Source organism: Trachurus japonicus, chromosome 12 (genome assembly GCF_045865225.1).
Source record: "Trachurus japonicus isolate A0001 chromosome 12, Traja_1.0".
Lineage (NCBI taxonomy): Eukaryota > Metazoa > Chordata > Actinopteri > Carangiformes > Carangidae > Trachurus > Trachurus japonicus.
In genome coordinates, this window is record NC_140918.1 from 26885884 (window position 1) to 26903145 (window position 17262).

A 17262-nucleotide genomic window follows, 5' to 3' on the forward strand; every position below is an offset into this window, starting at 1 on the left:
AACCAAATCGGTTTTATTTTATAGCGATTATACACTTATACAAATATATTCATTGGTACTATATTCAGATTTTGCCAGTAAACCTTGAAAAATATTACACACTGGACCTTTAATTGAAAACAAGTAACTGTGACATTCCTAACTATGACACAGCAGACGAGGACTGTTGTGTGTTGTCTGTGGTTGTGTGACGCTGTGTGTAACACCTGTATCCGACAGTTTCCAGGTAAAGGATCTGTCAGAGGCAGCAGGCGGAGACTCTTCTCTTATATTCAGATGATGGTAACAAACGTCCTTAAGACAAAGGCTTCACTCTGAAGGACCAATCACGTCAATCTGTCAGTGAACACGGCAGCAGTGAATGATCCCGTCCACTCAATAACATGATGCAATCAATCTGTCAGTAATTCAGTTTAACACGGTGGAAAGCAGCAGGTGGAAGCTCCTCTTTGATTCTTCTTCAATGTCTCATCTGAGATCAGTTCTCCTCCTCCTCCTCTCTGTGGCTGTGGCGTGAGGGTCTGAACCCTGACCACAGTGACTGAGACTCTGTCTGGTGCTGGATCTTGATTGATCCAGATCAGCTTCATCAGGTCTTCACAGACTTAAAGACCCTGTCTTCTTTCTGAGAGTGTGGTGATGACAGTGCAGGATTTATACATCATGACCATGATGGAAGTCGGTGGAGCTTAAGCCCTGCCCCCTCCTCTCACTCACAGTGATGAACCTGACTCCAATAGAAGACGTAGAAACTTTGACTGGATCATCTGTGAGGAGATGAAACCTCATCATGTTTAATTTCCTCTTCCCTCTTATAGATTAATATTCTCTGTTCACTGAATAATTTCCTAATTAATTCTCATCACGTCCTCGTCCTCTCCCCCCCGACTGATCCGTGACCAGTGCTGTGTGACGCTAACTGTGCGTGTGTTGTCTACAGGACATGCTGATGCAGCTGGCTAAAGCTGTGGCTAACGCCGCGGCAGCTCTGGTGCTCAAAGCCAAGAACGTGGCCCAGAAGACGGAGGACTCGGCCCAGCAGAACCGCGTCATCGCTGCAGCCACTCAGTGCGCTCTGTCCACGTCTCAGCTGGTGGCCTGCACCAGGGTGAGTGCTCCGCCAGGGCCTGGGTCTAACAGCCGAGGGGGAACCGTCTGGTTTTTGTTCTTCGGTTCATCCTCTCCATCTTCTCCCTCATGAAGGTGGTGGCTCCGACCATCAGCTCCCCGGTCTGTCAGGAGCAGCTGATCGAGGCCGGCAAGCTGGTGGCCAAGTCCGTGGAAGGCTGCGTGGATGCCTCGCAGGGGGCCACCAATGATGAGGGCCTCCTCAAGCAGGTGGGCGTGGCCGCCACGGGCGTCACCCAGGCGCTCAATGAGCTGCTGCAGCACATCAAACAGTACGCCAGCGGGGGACACCCGATCGGACGACACGGGGAAGCCACCGACCGCATCCTGGACGTGACGGAGAACATCTTCAGCTCCATGGGAGACGCTGGTGGGTGACACAAAGTAGCATCTGTCTCATAACGGCTACTGTTATATGACGGATGACTTCTGTCCTCTCTGACACCACCTGAGCTCAAACTCTCAGCTCAGTTTAAAAACATGATTCCTGTAAAGTTTTCTCATTTTCATGGTGTCCAGAGGATGAACCATGGATATCTCCTCACACCTGGACAGCAGGATGATGTGATGTATAGTGTGTCATGAGCTGCTGTTAAAGGAGACATATCATGCCCCCTTTCCAGAAATTAAGATAGTTCCCAGGTGTCGTAAAGACATGTCTGTGACATGCTTTGGTCAAAATCCCCCAAGGATCAAACATCACAGCTCTTTTCATCCTCTCAAAACAGCCCTGTTCAGAATGGCTGGTTTCAGTGCCTGTCCCTTTAAATGCAAATGAACCACTGCTTGCCCCGCCCCCTTAACCAGTACACACAGGTAGGGGTGGTATTATGCAAATTCAAAAACGAATGACATAATTGTATGTCAGCTGAGGGAACAGCTCGTAAAACCACATGAATTTCAACCTAGGGAGCCTGAAAATTACAGTTTTGTTTTTTTGTTTTTTGTCTTTTTTGGGGGGGCTGAAAGGCGAGTCAAACCAAACAGCCTTCAAAAAGTGATATTTCCATAATGTGTCCCCTTTAATGTTAATCATAGCCTCAGATGAATCTCTCGTGGCAGCAGCAAGACACTAAAAACATTCACCTCAGACATTTGATCATGAAATACACTCAGTTTGATGAATTCATTGTGTCTAACACTGATCCCATCTTGTCTTCCTCTCCAGGTGAGATGGTGCGTCAGGCTCGTATCCTCGCCCAGGCCACATCCGATCTGGTCAACGCCATCAAGATGGATGCTGAGGGAGAGTCCGACCTGGAGAACTCGCGCAAGCTGCTGTCGGCCGCCAAGCTGCTGGCCGACGCCACCGCCAAGATGGTGGAGGCGGCGAAGGTCTGTCTCTCTGTCCACACACACTGAACACATTAAAACGGTTAACCACACTGTTTCTCACTCAGCTCAGCCTGTTCACCTGACAAGTCGCGATCTCTGTGTCCTCAGGGAGCAGCAGCCAACCCCGACAGCGAGGAGCAGCAGCAGAAGCTCAGAGAGGCCGCTGAAGGCCTCCGCATGGCCACCAACGCTGCCGCCCAGAACGCCATCAAGAAACGTCTGATCAACAAGCTGGAGGTAACTGGAGGGAGCTGGGTGGTGTTGAAAGTCCTGGATGTGTTATGTAGTACTGCACAGAATTATGAGATTGACCAGGAGGGATTGTAGAGTCACGGATGGATACAACCATCCTACATCCTGTCATGTTCAGACGTCTCTGTATTTTTCTGTTAAACTAATGTGTTAGATTGTTGTGAACTCTGAATAATGAACTCCAATGGTCTTGTGGTCTGATATAAAACGGTGTTTCCACATGTTCACCAACAAGTGACAGCTCGTTGTCTTACTGGGTTACAGACAACATGAGACGACATTTCCTGGTCCCACTGGTTTATTCCAGTAACTCTGTGTCTGTTGTGCAGCTAGCAGCATTGTGTTGCTTTGATAATGCGTGTGGTGTCTATCTATAACTGGTCATGTACAGGCCCAGTGTTGACACATGTTTCCTGTTTCCTGTCAGAACGCAGCCAAACAGGCAGCAGCAGCAGCCACTCAGACCATCGCCGCCGCTCAGCACGCTGCCTCCACCAACAAGAACCAGGCTGCACAGCAGCAGCTGGTGCAGAGCTGCAAGGTAAACAGCCACCACCTGCACCTGTCGGCTCACCTGAGCTCCACACACACACACACACAAAGAGGCTCATGTCATCATCTCAGCCTCACTTTGACCTCTGCTTTTCTCTGCGCCATTTTACGTATAAATCTGTCTATTTCCTCTGTTTTGCTAACCCTCCTCCTGGCCATGTGCGTTTGATTTCAACGCAGCCGTTGAGAAATCAATCTGTGGAGCTGACACACATTACGACGTGTATATTTGTGTAGATTTATCTGTCATTCACAAGAGATTACAGGTTACAGGATGCTTCCAGAGTTGGTTTTCAGCCAAGAGACACTAGGTGGAAGGCAGAGAGCCTCCATATTCCCTGTAACAAGTTACAAGTCATTTATTTAACCATCACAATTACTCTGAAGCTGTTTAATGAAGGTATAAATGAACCACAAGGCATAGTTCCTCTTAAACCTCTGTTCCTCTGTGCTCCTCTGACCAGCATCCCTAGCAACAGTATGTTATACAGAAACAACAGACCGTAAATTGCAACGATCGACCAATCACAATGCAGCATTCAATAGAGCCGTGTAATTAATGTACGTATGCGTGTGTCCCATTCAGGTGGTAGCAGAGCAGATCCCTCAGCTGGTCCAGGGCGTCAGAGGGAGCCACTCTCAGCCTGACAGCCCCAGTGCTCAGCTGGCCCTCATCAGTGCCAGTCAGAACTTCCTGCAGGTCTGTCGCCAACACAACACTGATGGAGATGTTACCCACTCAACTCTCCTCTAAAGGCTTTAACAGCGGCTTCAGCCTCAGTATGCTCTTTAAATCAAACCTAGAACTCAGAGTTTGTCTCTCTCCTCCTCCTCCAGCCTGGAGCCAAGATGGTCACAGCCTCCAAGGCCACAGTTCCCACCATCAGTGACCAGGCCTCAGCCATGCAGCTCAGTCAGTGTGCCAAGAACCTGGCCAGTGCTCTGGCCGAGCTCCGCACCGCCTCACAGAAGGTGCGTCTGTTGTATGAAGAGGATGAGAGGATGGATGAGAGACAGAGACGCTGTCAAATCAGGTGTTTGTGTTCCTGACGTGTATGTGTGGGTGTGTGTGTGCAGGCTCAGGAGGCATGTGGTCCACTGGAGATAGACAACGCCCTGTCAATGGTCAGAGGTCTGGAGAAGGACATCAAGGATGCCAAGGCTGCCGCCGACGAGGGACGTCTGAGACCACTGCCAGGAGAGACGGTGAGACACACGGACACACTCACAGACAGACACACACTCTTTATTTGACACAGTTTGAGCTCATCATGAGTCTGTCTCCTCCTCCTCAGCTGGAGAAATGCTCTCAGGACCTGGGGACCAGCACCAAGGCTGTGAGCTCAGCCATCGCCCAGCTGCTGAGTGAGGCCACACAGGGCAACGAGAACTACACAGGTGGGTTCAACAGGATCGCTCTGCTCCTCACATCCTGACAAATCAATAACACAGAGAAGCACACATGCACATGCACATGCACAGGCTGAGCTGACTGTGACAGGTTGTGTCATAAAGATTTAAGTATTGCTCATGTTCAATACATAATGAAAGAAAAAAAAACACTCATATTATTGTGATGAGAGTTACAGCAGCTCATTTTACTGTCAGTCACATTGTGTAGTGGAAGATCTGTGATTGGTTGGTTGTCTATTCATACAAAAGCATCAGCCAATCAAATCATAGAGAAACATGTTATGGCAGAAATGAAGTTGTCACATCTGCCAGAACAGAGGTGCTGTTACTTTAACCAGTCACACGACCTGAAGTAGAAAGAGTTTCACTCAGTTCAGTTATGTTTCGCCTCCATTTACTCATCAGGTTGTTTATTTCATGTTAATGGACATTTTGAGTTACCATAGTAACATACGTAATCATAAGCCTGTCCCTGACATTGGTCTCCTCTCTCCCGTTGATCCAGGCATGGCAGCCAGAGACGTGGCCCAGGCTCTGAAGTCGTTGGCATCGGGCGCCAGAGGAGTCGCCGCCAACACGGCCGACCCATCGGCTCGTAACGCCATGTTGGACTGCGCGGGCGACGTCATGGACAAGTCAGCCAACCTGATCGAAGAGACCAAGAGGGCCATCGCCAAGCCTGGAGATCCAGAGAGTCAGCAGAGGCTGGCACAGGTCCGGCACACACTCAGACCCTTTATCTGTACAGGAACAACACAGTGATTCAGTCATGATGAAAATCAACCTGGTGTATGTGTGTGTGTGTGTAGGTGGCTAAGGCGGTGTCTCAGGCCCTGAACAGATGTGTGAACTGCCTCCCAGGTCAGAGGGATGTGGACAACGCCATCCGCACTGTGGGAGAAGCCAGCAAGACGCTGCTGTCCGACTCTGTTAGTACAACTCTCTGCTAGAACTGATGTTGGGAGCTGGTTCTGTGGGAAACTGAGATTTAGATTTTAGAATTAGGTTTATTTTGCAAAAAAAATACACAAGTAAAAGGAACAATTTGGTAATTTACAATGCTGGAAGAGGCGAAAACTCAAAAAGCTCATTTACTTTAGAAATATTTATCGCTAAAACAGCAACATTAGCACTTATTCACTGAGTTTGGTCTAAATTGAAATCAAGTTTTCAGTCCAGTTGATTCTATTTGTTTCTATTTCAACTTTAGTTTTTCATTAGTCAGAAACACCTTCTCCATGATTGACACCAGTGAACTGGATGTTGTTGTTGTTATGACAACCATCTCCACCCTCTCCTTCTCTGCATTGGACTCCATCATCATCACCAACAACCTCCTCTTCTTCCTCCTGCAGTTCCCATCCAGTGGGAAGAGCTTCCAGGAGGTCCAGGCTCAGCTCAACGAGACGGCGGCCGGTCTGAACCAGTCGGCCAACGAGGTGGTCCAGGCATCCAGAGGGACCACCCAGGACCTGGCCAAGGCCACCAGCAAGTTTGGACAGGACTTCAGCCACTTCCTGGAAGCTGGTGTTGACATGGCAGGAACATCCCAGGTCAGAACAATGGAAGAACACACACACACACACACACACTCCACCTCTCAGAACAACAGTTTATGAGAATTCACATTTATAAACTAATATCCTGTGTTGCCATAAACCTTCAGAATAAAAGTTTGTTCATGTCAATAAATCAGTTTTACGCCAGCACCATTTAGAAGCTCATCTCTGGTCCAGTCACTGTAAACCTGTTCTCCCTCCTCCAGTCTAAAGAAGACCAGACCCAGGTGGTCTCCAACCTGAAGACCATCTCCATGTCATCCAGTAAGCTGCTGCTGGCAGCCAAAGCCCTGTCCACTGACCCCAGCTCCCCCAACCTGAAGAACCAGCTGGCAACCGCCGCTCGGTGAGAACACTTCCTCTGATTTTCCCTTCTTCCGTTTTTTAACTTCCTTTCTGTCCTTGACGTCTTTGTTTGTGTTTGTGTGTCCACAGGGCGGTGACAGACAGCATCAACCAGCTCATCACCATGTGCACTCAGCAGGCCCCAGGTCAGAAGGAGTGTGACAACGCTCTGAGAGAGCTGGAGGTAAAGACAATCAGGATGAAATGTGCAGGATACGTGTGGTAATTCTTTTTGTGTGCGTGTGTATTTATTTTGTATTGTTTTCATATAAAGGAATAGATGCACATTAACAACAGTTGGTAGTGATACACAGAACAGTACAGGTTGCTTGACAGGTTTTTGACATGTGATAAACAGGACATAGGACATAGATAATGGCACAGTGACAGATTAGCTCTAGGTCAGCTTCTAGACATTAAATCGAGAAGAGGTTGCCAGGTATTAACAAAGGTTCCCTCTTTAGCAGACACAATGTACCTGTTTCTCTCCACATGTAATTTAATTTAAAATTTAATGAAAATACATCTGATACAGGATATAAATCCTACACCAGACTCAAAATAATGACAATATACAAAATATAAACACAAATAAACCATTAAAAACTTCAATAACCCATACATAATATCACTTAAATACATATAACAGAATAATTACCACAAAGAAAAACAACAACAACAACAAAAAATCTAATAAAAATCCAAGTCTACAAATTTCTAACCTTGCTTTATAATTATTAGACACCAGACAGAGCTTACAAATTCTAGATGAGATCTCACCAAAGCTTTATAAAATGGTAAAATGATTTCCTTACTTTTTTTTTATTATGGCCACCCTTGAATTTGCTATTTTTATTTTTCCACAAACGTTTCCCAGCTCCCTGGGCCACATTTCAAATGTAGGAGTCCTTTCAGATTTCCAGGATTGTAAAATGGCTCTCGCCTCACATCTACTTATCACACCATCTGGATTTGCCACCCCAAACAACACGGGGGCTGGGTTACATAGACGATTAAAGGCCTTAGTGAAAAACTCAAACAAGGAGCCCCAGAGTGGTTGTAGCTTATGACATGACAAGAATAGATGGGATAGTGTCCCTTCTATGTGTGTAATTCCTGTGTGTGTGTGTGTGTGTGTGTGTGTGTGTGTGTGTGTGTGTGTGTGTGTGTGTGTGTGTGTGTGCAGTCGGTGAGAGGGATGCTGGAGAACCCAACAGAGGCCGTCAGTGAGCTGTCGTACTTCGACTGCATCGACAGCGTGATGGAGAACTCTAAGGTAAAACTCACTGCTTCATCACGTCCTGTCTTTACACTGTATCAGCTGCAGGAGGAGGGAGAAGCTCCTCCTTCACCGCTCCGTGTCTGTGGTGTGTGAACCTCTCACTTCCTGTCGCAGGTCCTCGGTGAGTCCATGGCTGGAATTTCCCACAATGCCAAGAACTCCAATCTGCCAGAGTTCGGTGACTCGGTCAGCGGCGGCTCCAAAGCCCTGTGTGGTCTGACTGAAGCAGCTGCTCAGGTACAGTCACGACTCCACTGTCGCTGTGATCCGACACCCATGTTGTCCCGTAAACTGACCTGTGATCTGTCCTCAGGCGGCCTACCTGGTGGGAGTTTCGGACCCCAACAGCACAGCGGGTCAGAAGGGCCTGGTGGACCCCGCCCAGTTTGCCCGGGCCAATCAGTCCATTCAGATGGCCTGTCAGAACCTGGTGGACCCGGCCTGCACACAGTCTCAGGTACACACCCACCTCTCTGCATCACGGTGCTGATAACTTCTCTTCATGTGGTTGAAACTGTCCCTGACTGAAGCCGATGCTCTGCTCCTCTCCTCCTCTGCTCAGGTGCTCTCTGCAGCCACCATCGTGGCCAAACACACCTCCGCTCTGTGCAACGCCTGTCGCCTGGCCTCCTCCAAAACCCCCAACCCCGTGGCCAAGAGGCAGTTTGTCCAGTCCGCCAAAGAAGTGGCCAATACCACCGCCAACCTGGTCAAGTCCATTAAGGTTTGTGATCATCTGAAATTCATCATCAGTGAAGCTGAGTGAAAGCAAATGTCTAACAGGGCTAACATGAAGTTAACATGAAGGAAGAGACTTGAAGAGAGAGAGAAAAGACTAATGTGCTGATCCATAACACAGTACGTCTGTTTGAGCACAGGAGACTAGTGTTTCTCACTACACTTGCTAGACATGTCCACAGACTCAAACTCATGATGTCCTCTGTGTCGTCTGTGCAGGCTCTGGATGGAGCCTTTAACCAGGAGAACAGGGAGAAATGCAGAGCTGCCACTGGTCCTCTGATAGAAGCTGTGGACAACCTGACCGCCTTCGCCTCCAACCCTGAGTTCGCCAGCATCCCTGCTCAGATCAGCCCCGAGGTAAGACCTCACCTTTTTTGTTTCTTTTTTTTTTTCTTTAGCACATGAAAAATGTATATATAAAACAGCATGATAAAAGAGTAGAATAACAAAAACAAAAAACACACAGTGTATACAGTAGATACATCAAATGTGCAGGAGAAACCAAAAAAAGACCCTAAGGGCTTGTCAAGTGGTCCTCCTTAAGACAAACATTTAACATAAAAAATAAGATTTACAGTAATGTGAAGTAATGTGATTGGTAATGCATTCCAAAAGTGTGGACCTCTAACTCTAATTAAGAACTGAGAGAAAGTAGACCTGAAAAAGGTGGGATGAAGATTATTTGCTGACATAGTGTTGAAATTATGAATCTGGGACCTCTACACTGTGGGTGGATGGTTGTGCGATCTGAAGGCGATGTGAATTGCTGACTTCCCGCTCTGTGGATGCAGTTGTGCCACTCTCTCTCACACTGACGTCCCTCCCTCCTCCCTCCTTCAGGGTCTTGCGGCCATGGAGCCCATTGTAGCAGCGGCAAAAACCATGTTGGAGAGCTCCACCGGCCTGATCCAGACCGCACGCTCTCTGGCCGTCAACCCCAAAGACCCCCCCAAGTGGTCTGTGCTGGCCGGACACTCCAGGACTGTGTCTGACTCCATCAAGAAGCTCATCACCAACATGAGGTACAAGTCTGCAGGGCTGAGTCCTACAGTCATGGGATTTCTTGGTTTCCCTCATCAAACTCATCAAATACACAATCCGACAACTCCAAAACGCTCTGGTGGACAAGTTGTGACACACTGCACATTCACCATGCTTGTTGGATTGTGTGTTTGATGAGTTTGATGAGGGAAACCAAGAAGTCCCATTAGCCTCCGTAGCGTAGCTCTGAGCAGCTCACGGCTCTGCTCCGCCATTCTAAAAATAGCTTGCACCGACAATTAAAGGTAACAAACCTACTGCTATGACTATAGGGATTATGCCAATTTGCCAAAATGTTGAACTATCCCTTGAACAACCTCTTCTTTATAAAGTCACAACTTGTAGACTCGGTCCACACAGCTGCTCTGACTGATTTGATCTGTGTGCAGAGAGAACGCTCCTGGTCAGAGAGAATGTGACGATGCCATCGAGGTGTTGAACCGCTGCATCAGAAATGTGGACCAGGCTTCTCTGTCTGCTATCAGCCAGCAGCTGACCCCCCGAGACGACATCTCCATGGAGGTAAACACACACTGTCTACACACATACAGACAATCTAAGACCATCGGTGCTATTTTAAGTTTTGTTTTAAATCTGAATTAGCCTTTTCATTTAGATTTACAAAATGAATTATAATCTTTTCAGCATGTTCCTCAGCAGCTGAATCAAACGCCATCTACAGACTGTCACAGCTGATCCGATCCTTTCACTTTATCTTTAACTCAAGTTTTACTTCCAGTGCTTTCAGCCATAACCTGTGACCTGATGATCCTCAAATATGTTTATTATTGTTGTTGATACAACATTTCCAGCTGCTAGAGTCACTGTAGAGGTGTCGTTTGATGGTGTGTGTTTGGATTAAGGTGAAACTGAATCCTATTTGTGTGTGTATGTGTGTTTCAGACCCTCCATGAGCAGATGGCCGCCTCGGTCCATGAGATCAGTAACCTGATTGACCCTGTAGCTGTGGCTGCTCACTCCGAGGCCTCCCAGCTGGGACACAAGGTGAAACATCTGACAGTCCACTCATATGCAGCTGTGCAGTCTGAGTGTGAACCAGCTGCCGGGCTAAGACTCAGACCCAGAGTCTCTGTGCTAATCTTGTTATTATATATAATGTGTTCATGAACAGGTGTCTCAGATGGCCAGCTACTTCGATCCACTCATCATGGCGGCCATCGCCACAGCGTCCAAGATCCTCAGCAGCCAACAGCAGATGGCTGTCTTAGACCAGACCAAAACCCTGACTGAGTCGGCCCTGCAGATGCTCTACACGGCCAAGGAGGCAGGAGGAAACCCCAAGGTACCGACCACATTATGGTTCAACTGTTTAATGGTTGATGAATAGTTGAATAAATGGGCTCTGTAGGTACTGAGCTAATAATGCCACTGTTTCATTTTATCTTTTGTTTCACTACTTCTGTTTATCATGGCAGGTCCATGATTAACAATGTAAAGCCACAATGAACAGTGTAATATTTAATTGAGTTAAACTGTCAAACGTTCAACAGTCACGCAAAATACTGAAGCTTGTTTAGTCGAGGCCACAGGACAACTGGATAATGCAAGGTTAATGAAACCTTGAGGTCTGTGCAATATTAACAATAATCATTTGGTGTTTAAATGAGAGTTGATCTTATCCAGAGGTACTGATGACATACAAGCCTGGATTCAAATTTTAACATTTGATTCCTCAGAACAGTCATGTGCAGAAATGTGAAAACATAAATTGCCATACAGTACATTTACATTTACATCCTGATCACATGAAGAACCAGGTTCAGTGATGTTCATCCAGATGTTAGTAAATCAGTGTCACTGCAGTGAATTAAACAGTGTAAATTCATGAGGTTGTAGTTAATTGTGAATGACAAATAATGATTTATTTTCTTTTCATTTTTGTTTTATTAATGCCCAGAATTTCGTTTCTTCAGTTTTATCTTTTTATTTCATTGATTTACAGTGATTCACTGTGTAGTCTGATAGAATACCTCAGCATCCAACACTCCGCTGTGTTACCTGTTCTCCAGGCGGCACACATGCAGGAGGCCCTGGAGGAGTCGGTGCAGATGATGAAGGAGGCGGTGGACGACCTCGGCGCCACTCTGGCCGAAGCTGCCAGCGCAGCCGGCGCCGTGGGCGGGATGGTGGACTCCATCAACGACGCCATCAACAAGATGGAGGACTCGCCTGCGCTCGACCCTGAAGGCACCTTCGTGGACTACCAGACCACCATGGTCAAGACGGCCAAGGCCATCGCCGTCACTGTGCAGGAGATGGTGAGTGTTCCTGAGGAGGATGGGAGGAGGTCGCACCCCCATCATGCTGAGGACAGGAAACAGTGGGTGGGGTTGTACAGTAGATGGAGCCAATTCGTGTCCACAGTTTATTTCTGCATGTACAGATGTTTATTATTATTTTTTGATAATATTACTTGTAATTCAAGTCAGTTTTTTTCCTCATCAACACTAGATTCAGATTCACTTCCTCTCTGCTGCCCAGCTTCAGAATATAAACAAACTGTACTTCCTGAATCAGAGGTTAGTCCCGCCCCCCCTCTCAGTCTGAAGGGAGGAGGCAGGAGCGACTGCAACTAGAATGAGTAGACAGTCTGACTCCAAGCTCCGCCTCTGTTAGCCCCACCAGCCCCCAGTGTGAACCACTTATCACTGAACTAATGATTTCATCTCTCCTCAGGTGACCAAGTCCAACACCAACCCTGACGACCTGGGAGGACTGGCCAATCAGCTGACCAACGAGTTTGGAAACCTGGCCACCGAAGCCAAGTATGCAGCTGTGACAGCAGAAAACGACGAGGTGAGTAAATCCAAGCGCTCCATAGCACCTTGTCTTTTCAGGTGAGACGTCCGAGCTGTGTATCTCACTCTAAGATCACTATTGTGTGTTTGTGTGCAGATCGGCTCTCACATCAAGAAACAGGTGGGCGAGCTGGGTTTCAGCTGCACAGGCCTGGTCACCAAAGCCGGAGCTCTGCAGTGCAGTCCCAACGACACGTTCACCAAGAAGGAGCTGATCGAAAGTGCCCGCAAAGTCTCAGAGAAGGTCAGAGCCCAGCCACTGTTTTTCCTTGTGTGGAAGGGGAACTATACCTAAGTCCAGTCGCTTTTCCACTATTTTGCTAACCCTCCTCCCGGCCATGTGCATTTGTTTACAACGACGCTAGTGAGAAATCAATCAATAGAGCGGTAGATAACGTTATTTATCATGTACGATGTTACGATTTGTGTAGTCTTATCTGTCATAAACAAGAGATTACGGGTTAAGGGACGCGTTTGTGTCACGGTGGCGCAGAGACAAGAGCTGGGACACCGGGGCGGTGGCCCCATTCTTGCAAGGTTGGTTTTCAAGAGACGCAAGGTGGAAGGCAGAGAGCCTCCATTCTCCCTGGAATAAACTACAAGTAATTTATTTAACCATTACAATTAGTCCAAAGCTGTTTAATTAAGGTAAAAATGTGGCATGATTAAGCTACAAATCCTGCATAGTTCCTCTTTAATGGAACCTTGGACTCACCTCCAGACTCCTGCTCAATCATGAAGAACCTGGATATTAATTAACATACATATAAACATTAACTCACTGCATCAATTAGAATATACAGTATTAGAGCTGGTCCCGTCATGTCCAGCCCCCACTCATCACACTGGTCCTCTTCTTGCAGGTCTCCCATGTGTTGGCGTCCCTGCAGGCAGGAAACCGTGGTACTCAGGCCTGCATCACCGCTGCCAGCGCCGTGTCTGGCATCATCGCAGACCTGGACACCACCATCATGTTCGCTACCGCCGGAACGCTGAACAGAGAGAACGCAGAGACGTTTGCTGACCACAGGTACTGATGTCCTCCGAGACCCCTTGTAGGGACCAACCAGGACATCGCTTGTTTCTAGATGTAAGTCACATACAGTCCGTCGTCCTCGTCGATGGCTGCTGACACTGTCGTCTTCCTCCCTCTGTGCAGAGAGTACATCCTGAAGACAGCCAAGGCTCTGGTGGAGGACACCAAGCTGCTGGTGTCCGGAGCCGGAGCCAGTCAGGAGAAGCTGGCCCAGGCTGCCCAGTCCTCCGTCACCACCATCACCAAACTGGCCGATGTGGTCAAACTGGGAGCTGCCAGCCTGGGCTCTGAAGACCCAGAGACCCAGGTACAGTAAGCTGCCTGTCAGAGAAACAGCTACAACTTTGTGCTTCTGTGTGAGGTCGGCAGGTGAGACAGTGTCCATGTCCTGCTCTCCACAGGTGGTCCTGATCAACGCTGTGAAGGACGTGGCCAAAGCGCTGGGTAACCTCATCAGCGCCACCAAGGCTGCTGCAGGCAAACCTCATGACGACCCAAGTATGCTGCAGCTCAAGAACTCCGCTAAGGTACGAGCCCGCTCCACACCTACAGCACACACCTGTACACCTCTACAAACAGACTTAAGATCAGCCTGTGACGTCTATCAGTGAGATTCATCAGCGCTCCGTCAGTTGAATCCACAGTCACGTGACCCGTCCTCTCGTTGCAGGTGATGGTGACCAACGTGACGTCCCTCCTGAAGACGGTGAAGGCCGTGGAGGACGAGGCCACGAAGGGGACCAGAGCTTTGGAGGCCACCATCGAACACATCAAACAGGAGCTGGCTGTGAGTCATCGATTCATCACCGTCGCCGGCGTCCCCGCTGCGCCCAGCGGGAGGCGCCGCGGCACAGAACCCACCCTGCGATCGACCGAGTCGTCGGCCGTCTCACCCACTGTCCCCTGGTTTTACCTCGCAGGTGTTCAGCAGCTCCGACCTGCCGCCGAAGACCACCACGCCGGAGGAGTTCATCCGCATGACTAAAGGAATCACCATGGCAACGGCGAAGGCAGTGGCCGCTGGGAACTCGTGTCGTCAGGAGGACATCATCGCCACGGCCAACCTCAGTAGAAAAGCTATTGCTGAGATGCTGCACTCCTGCAAGGTACAGAGGGGGGCGGGGCCACCGAGCCGCTCACAGCAGCCTGACTTCACCTGTTGGTCACGTGCAGCGTCAACCTTTTAATACAGAAGAGCTGACGTTGCTATGACAATCAACCTAGCACCAGCTTTCAGACACACCTGCCGATACATTTTTAGGGTTAGGGCTTCTGTCAACAGTTTCACATTTTAACAAATAATAATGAACATATGTTTGGTATTAAAAACAAATAGATACTTAAAAACACATCCTGAGACATTCAGGAGGTCACATCATAGATCACAGAGACATACAGAAAATAAGTACACACTATTAAGCAATAATAAATACTGAATCCTTCATTTATAAATTATAATGCATCAATACTCATTAGTATGTAGTTTATTAATACAGTGAGTGCTTAACAGTGATGAATAAAACATTTTAACTGTGTTTATAAACTACATACTAATGAGTATTCATGTGTTATAAATGATGAATTCAGTATTTCATGCTTAACTAATGCTTAATAGTGGGTACTTATTATAAAGGTACATGGTAAAAGAAACGGAAGTTGTATAAAACCAGTTTAAAGGAACTGAGTTGTCTTTTGGTCCCATGTGTGATGTGGTGATGGTCCAGAATCAGCTCTTTAAATCTACAAGGACACGTATACCTGGTCTGTCTGAACCTTCGCTGTAGCTCAGGTGTCTCTCTCTCTGTCTCTCCGTCCCTCAGGAAGCTGCCTACCATCCTGAGGTCAGCAAAGACGTCCAGATGAGAGCTCTGCGTTATGGTAATGAGTGTGCCACTGGATACCTGGGACTGCTGGAGCACGTGTTGGTGGTAAGACCTCATACCCACATAGTGACACACACATTGTTGATTATCAGTGGTTGACACACCGTTGTAGATTTAGTATCTTTGACCAATCAAATCTATTCTGGTCTCTGGGTTCCTGATTGGTTGAAGGGCTGGCCCTACTCTGTCCTCCCAATTTGTTAGGACAGAGCAGGGCCGGCCCTTCGACCAATCAGGAACCTCCAGAATATATAGGCTATGATTGGTCAAAGATACCAGGAGCTGCAGGCTTGTTTTTAAAACAAATCCTGCGTACCCCAGCTTTAACTACTGTAAGGCAGTCCTCCCTCAGTTACCATAACGACACATTCATAACATGTTCTTATTGATTATTTTCAGTTTATTAAAAAATCACAGAGAAACTAATGCATACATTGACTCCAGCCATGAGTCACATCAGCTCCTGCATCACCTGAAGCAGCAGTCTGTCTGTGTGTGAGGTCACTGCTGGACGTCTGCCGACAGTTCAGTATCTGAATGTGTCCTGTTCATAACACATTGTTGTTGTGTTGATTGATTGGAGTGCTGTGAAAACGCCGCTCACCTGATTTTAGTTTTTAAACCCTGTGGTTGTGTTGTGGTGTGGTTTTTGGATGCTGACGACCTCCAGTTACTGACCTTGTTGTCTGTGTGGTTTGTTTTCACACGTGCAGGATTGTACATGTATGTGTGTGTTTCCAGGTGCGTGACTTCATATTAAAAATGAAACCGTAGCAGCGTGGACGTAGTGTCCTCTCTGCATCAGCTCTCTTGTGTTTGATAACCTCTTCTCTTTCTTTTTCCTCCGCTCTGTCGTTGCTCTTTAAACTTGTGGCTCACTGATGTGGCTGTAAGCCGGTGAGTACCTGCACGACTGACCTGTGTTGAACCCTGAGCACCTTGACCTCGGCAGACCTGTAGCAGAGTCAGCAGCATGTCCACAGGTTAACAGGGGAGAGCCTGTCCTGTATCACTCTGGCTCCACAGTGGTCCTCTGAGTGTGTGTTGTTCTCCTGCTGCGGTGGTGTAGTCTACAGTCAGACCTCCTCCTCTGGCAGAGCTGAGTTCAGTCCTGATGCTGCAAACATCAGTTCCACACTCTGAGCAGCCATATTGGCACACACACACACACACAGCACAGTGAACAGCACATGCAGTTAAATCACCTGTGAGAGTTTTATCAGTTGAATCTAAACTGATAGTTGTGAGTTTTCACCTTGGCATTAAAGGGATAGTTCAACATATTGGCAGATTGGCCCATTTCCATAATCCCTATAGTATAGGAGTAGGTTTGTTACCCTTAATTGTCGGTGCAAGGTGTTTTTAGAATTATGGAGGCTAATGGGATTTCTTGGTTTCCCTCATCAAACTCATCACAATCCAGCAACTTCAAAACGCTCTGGTGGACAAGTTGTGACCTGCACATTCACCACGCTATGAGATAATAACAGAACGTTACAAGAAAACAACTCTGTCTCGTAACGTTCTGTTATTATCTCATAGTGTGGTGAATGTGCAGGTCACAACTTGTCCACCAGAGCGTTTTGGAGTTGTTGGATTGTGTATTTGATGTGTTTGATGAGGGAAACCAAGAAATCCCATTAGCCTCCGTAGCGTAGCTCTGAGCAGCTCGCGGCTCTGCTCCACCATTCTAAAAATAGCTTGCACCGACAAATAAAGGTAACAAACCTACTGCTATGACTATATGACTATAGGGATTATGGCAATGGGCCAATTTGCCAAAATGTTGAACTATCCCTTTAAAGTGATTGTTGTGTTGATGAGTCAGACTCTGTATCTCCGTCACTGAGATAAAAATCAAACGTGGATCTGAACA

The 17262-nt window shown here is 47.6% G+C and overlaps 1 protein-coding gene across 4 annotated transcripts in view; it reads left to right on the forward strand.

The window, feature by feature from the left end:
* tln1 (talin 1) overlaps positions 1–17262 on the forward strand; it is a 111042-nt gene that overhangs the window by 28380 nt on the left and 65400 nt on the right. For 2 of the 4 annotated variants that reach the window (XM_085794029.1, XM_085794030.1), the window contains exons 19-50: positions 941–1108; positions 1204–1498; positions 2297–2463; positions 2572–2700; positions 3143–3256; positions 3854–3967; positions 4105–4239; positions 4345–4473; positions 4563–4665; positions 5186–5394; positions 5490–5609; positions 6036–6233; positions 6446–6585; positions 6675–6768; positions 7771–7860; positions 7981–8103; positions 8180–8323; positions 8429–8590; positions 8824–8964; positions 9448–9629; positions 10038–10170; positions 10552–10653; positions 10781–10951; positions 11679–11927; positions 12346–12465; positions 12565–12711; positions 13331–13497; positions 13627–13810; positions 13905–14030; positions 14174–14290; positions 14424–14609; positions 15324–15431. In XM_085794029.1, coding sequence (XP_085650155.1) covers positions 941–1108; positions 1204–1498; positions 2297–2463; positions 2572–2700; positions 3143–3256; positions 3854–3967; positions 4105–4239; positions 4345–4473; positions 4563–4665; positions 5186–5394; positions 5490–5609; positions 6036–6233; positions 6446–6585; positions 6675–6768; positions 7771–7860; positions 7981–8103; positions 8180–8323; positions 8429–8590; positions 8824–8964; positions 9448–9629; positions 10038–10170; positions 10552–10653; positions 10781–10951; positions 11679–11927; positions 12346–12465; positions 12565–12711; positions 13331–13497; positions 13627–13810; positions 13905–14030; positions 14174–14290; positions 14424–14609; positions 15324–15431 — 4767 coding nt within the window. Of the gene's footprint in view, positions 1–219; positions 283–940; positions 1109–1203; positions 1499–2296; positions 2464–2571; positions 2701–3142; positions 3257–3853; positions 3968–4104; positions 4240–4344; positions 4474–4562; positions 4666–5185; positions 5395–5489; positions 5610–6035; positions 6234–6445; positions 6586–6674; positions 6769–7770; positions 7861–7980; positions 8104–8179; positions 8324–8428; positions 8591–8823; positions 8965–9447; positions 9630–10037; positions 10171–10551; positions 10654–10780; positions 10952–11678; positions 11928–12345; positions 12466–12564; positions 12712–13330; positions 13498–13626; positions 13811–13904; positions 14031–14173; positions 14291–14423; positions 14610–15323; positions 15432–17262 lie in introns of all 4 variants that reach the window. The other 2 variants (XM_085794032.1, XM_085794031.1) reach the window with 2 other exon arrangements.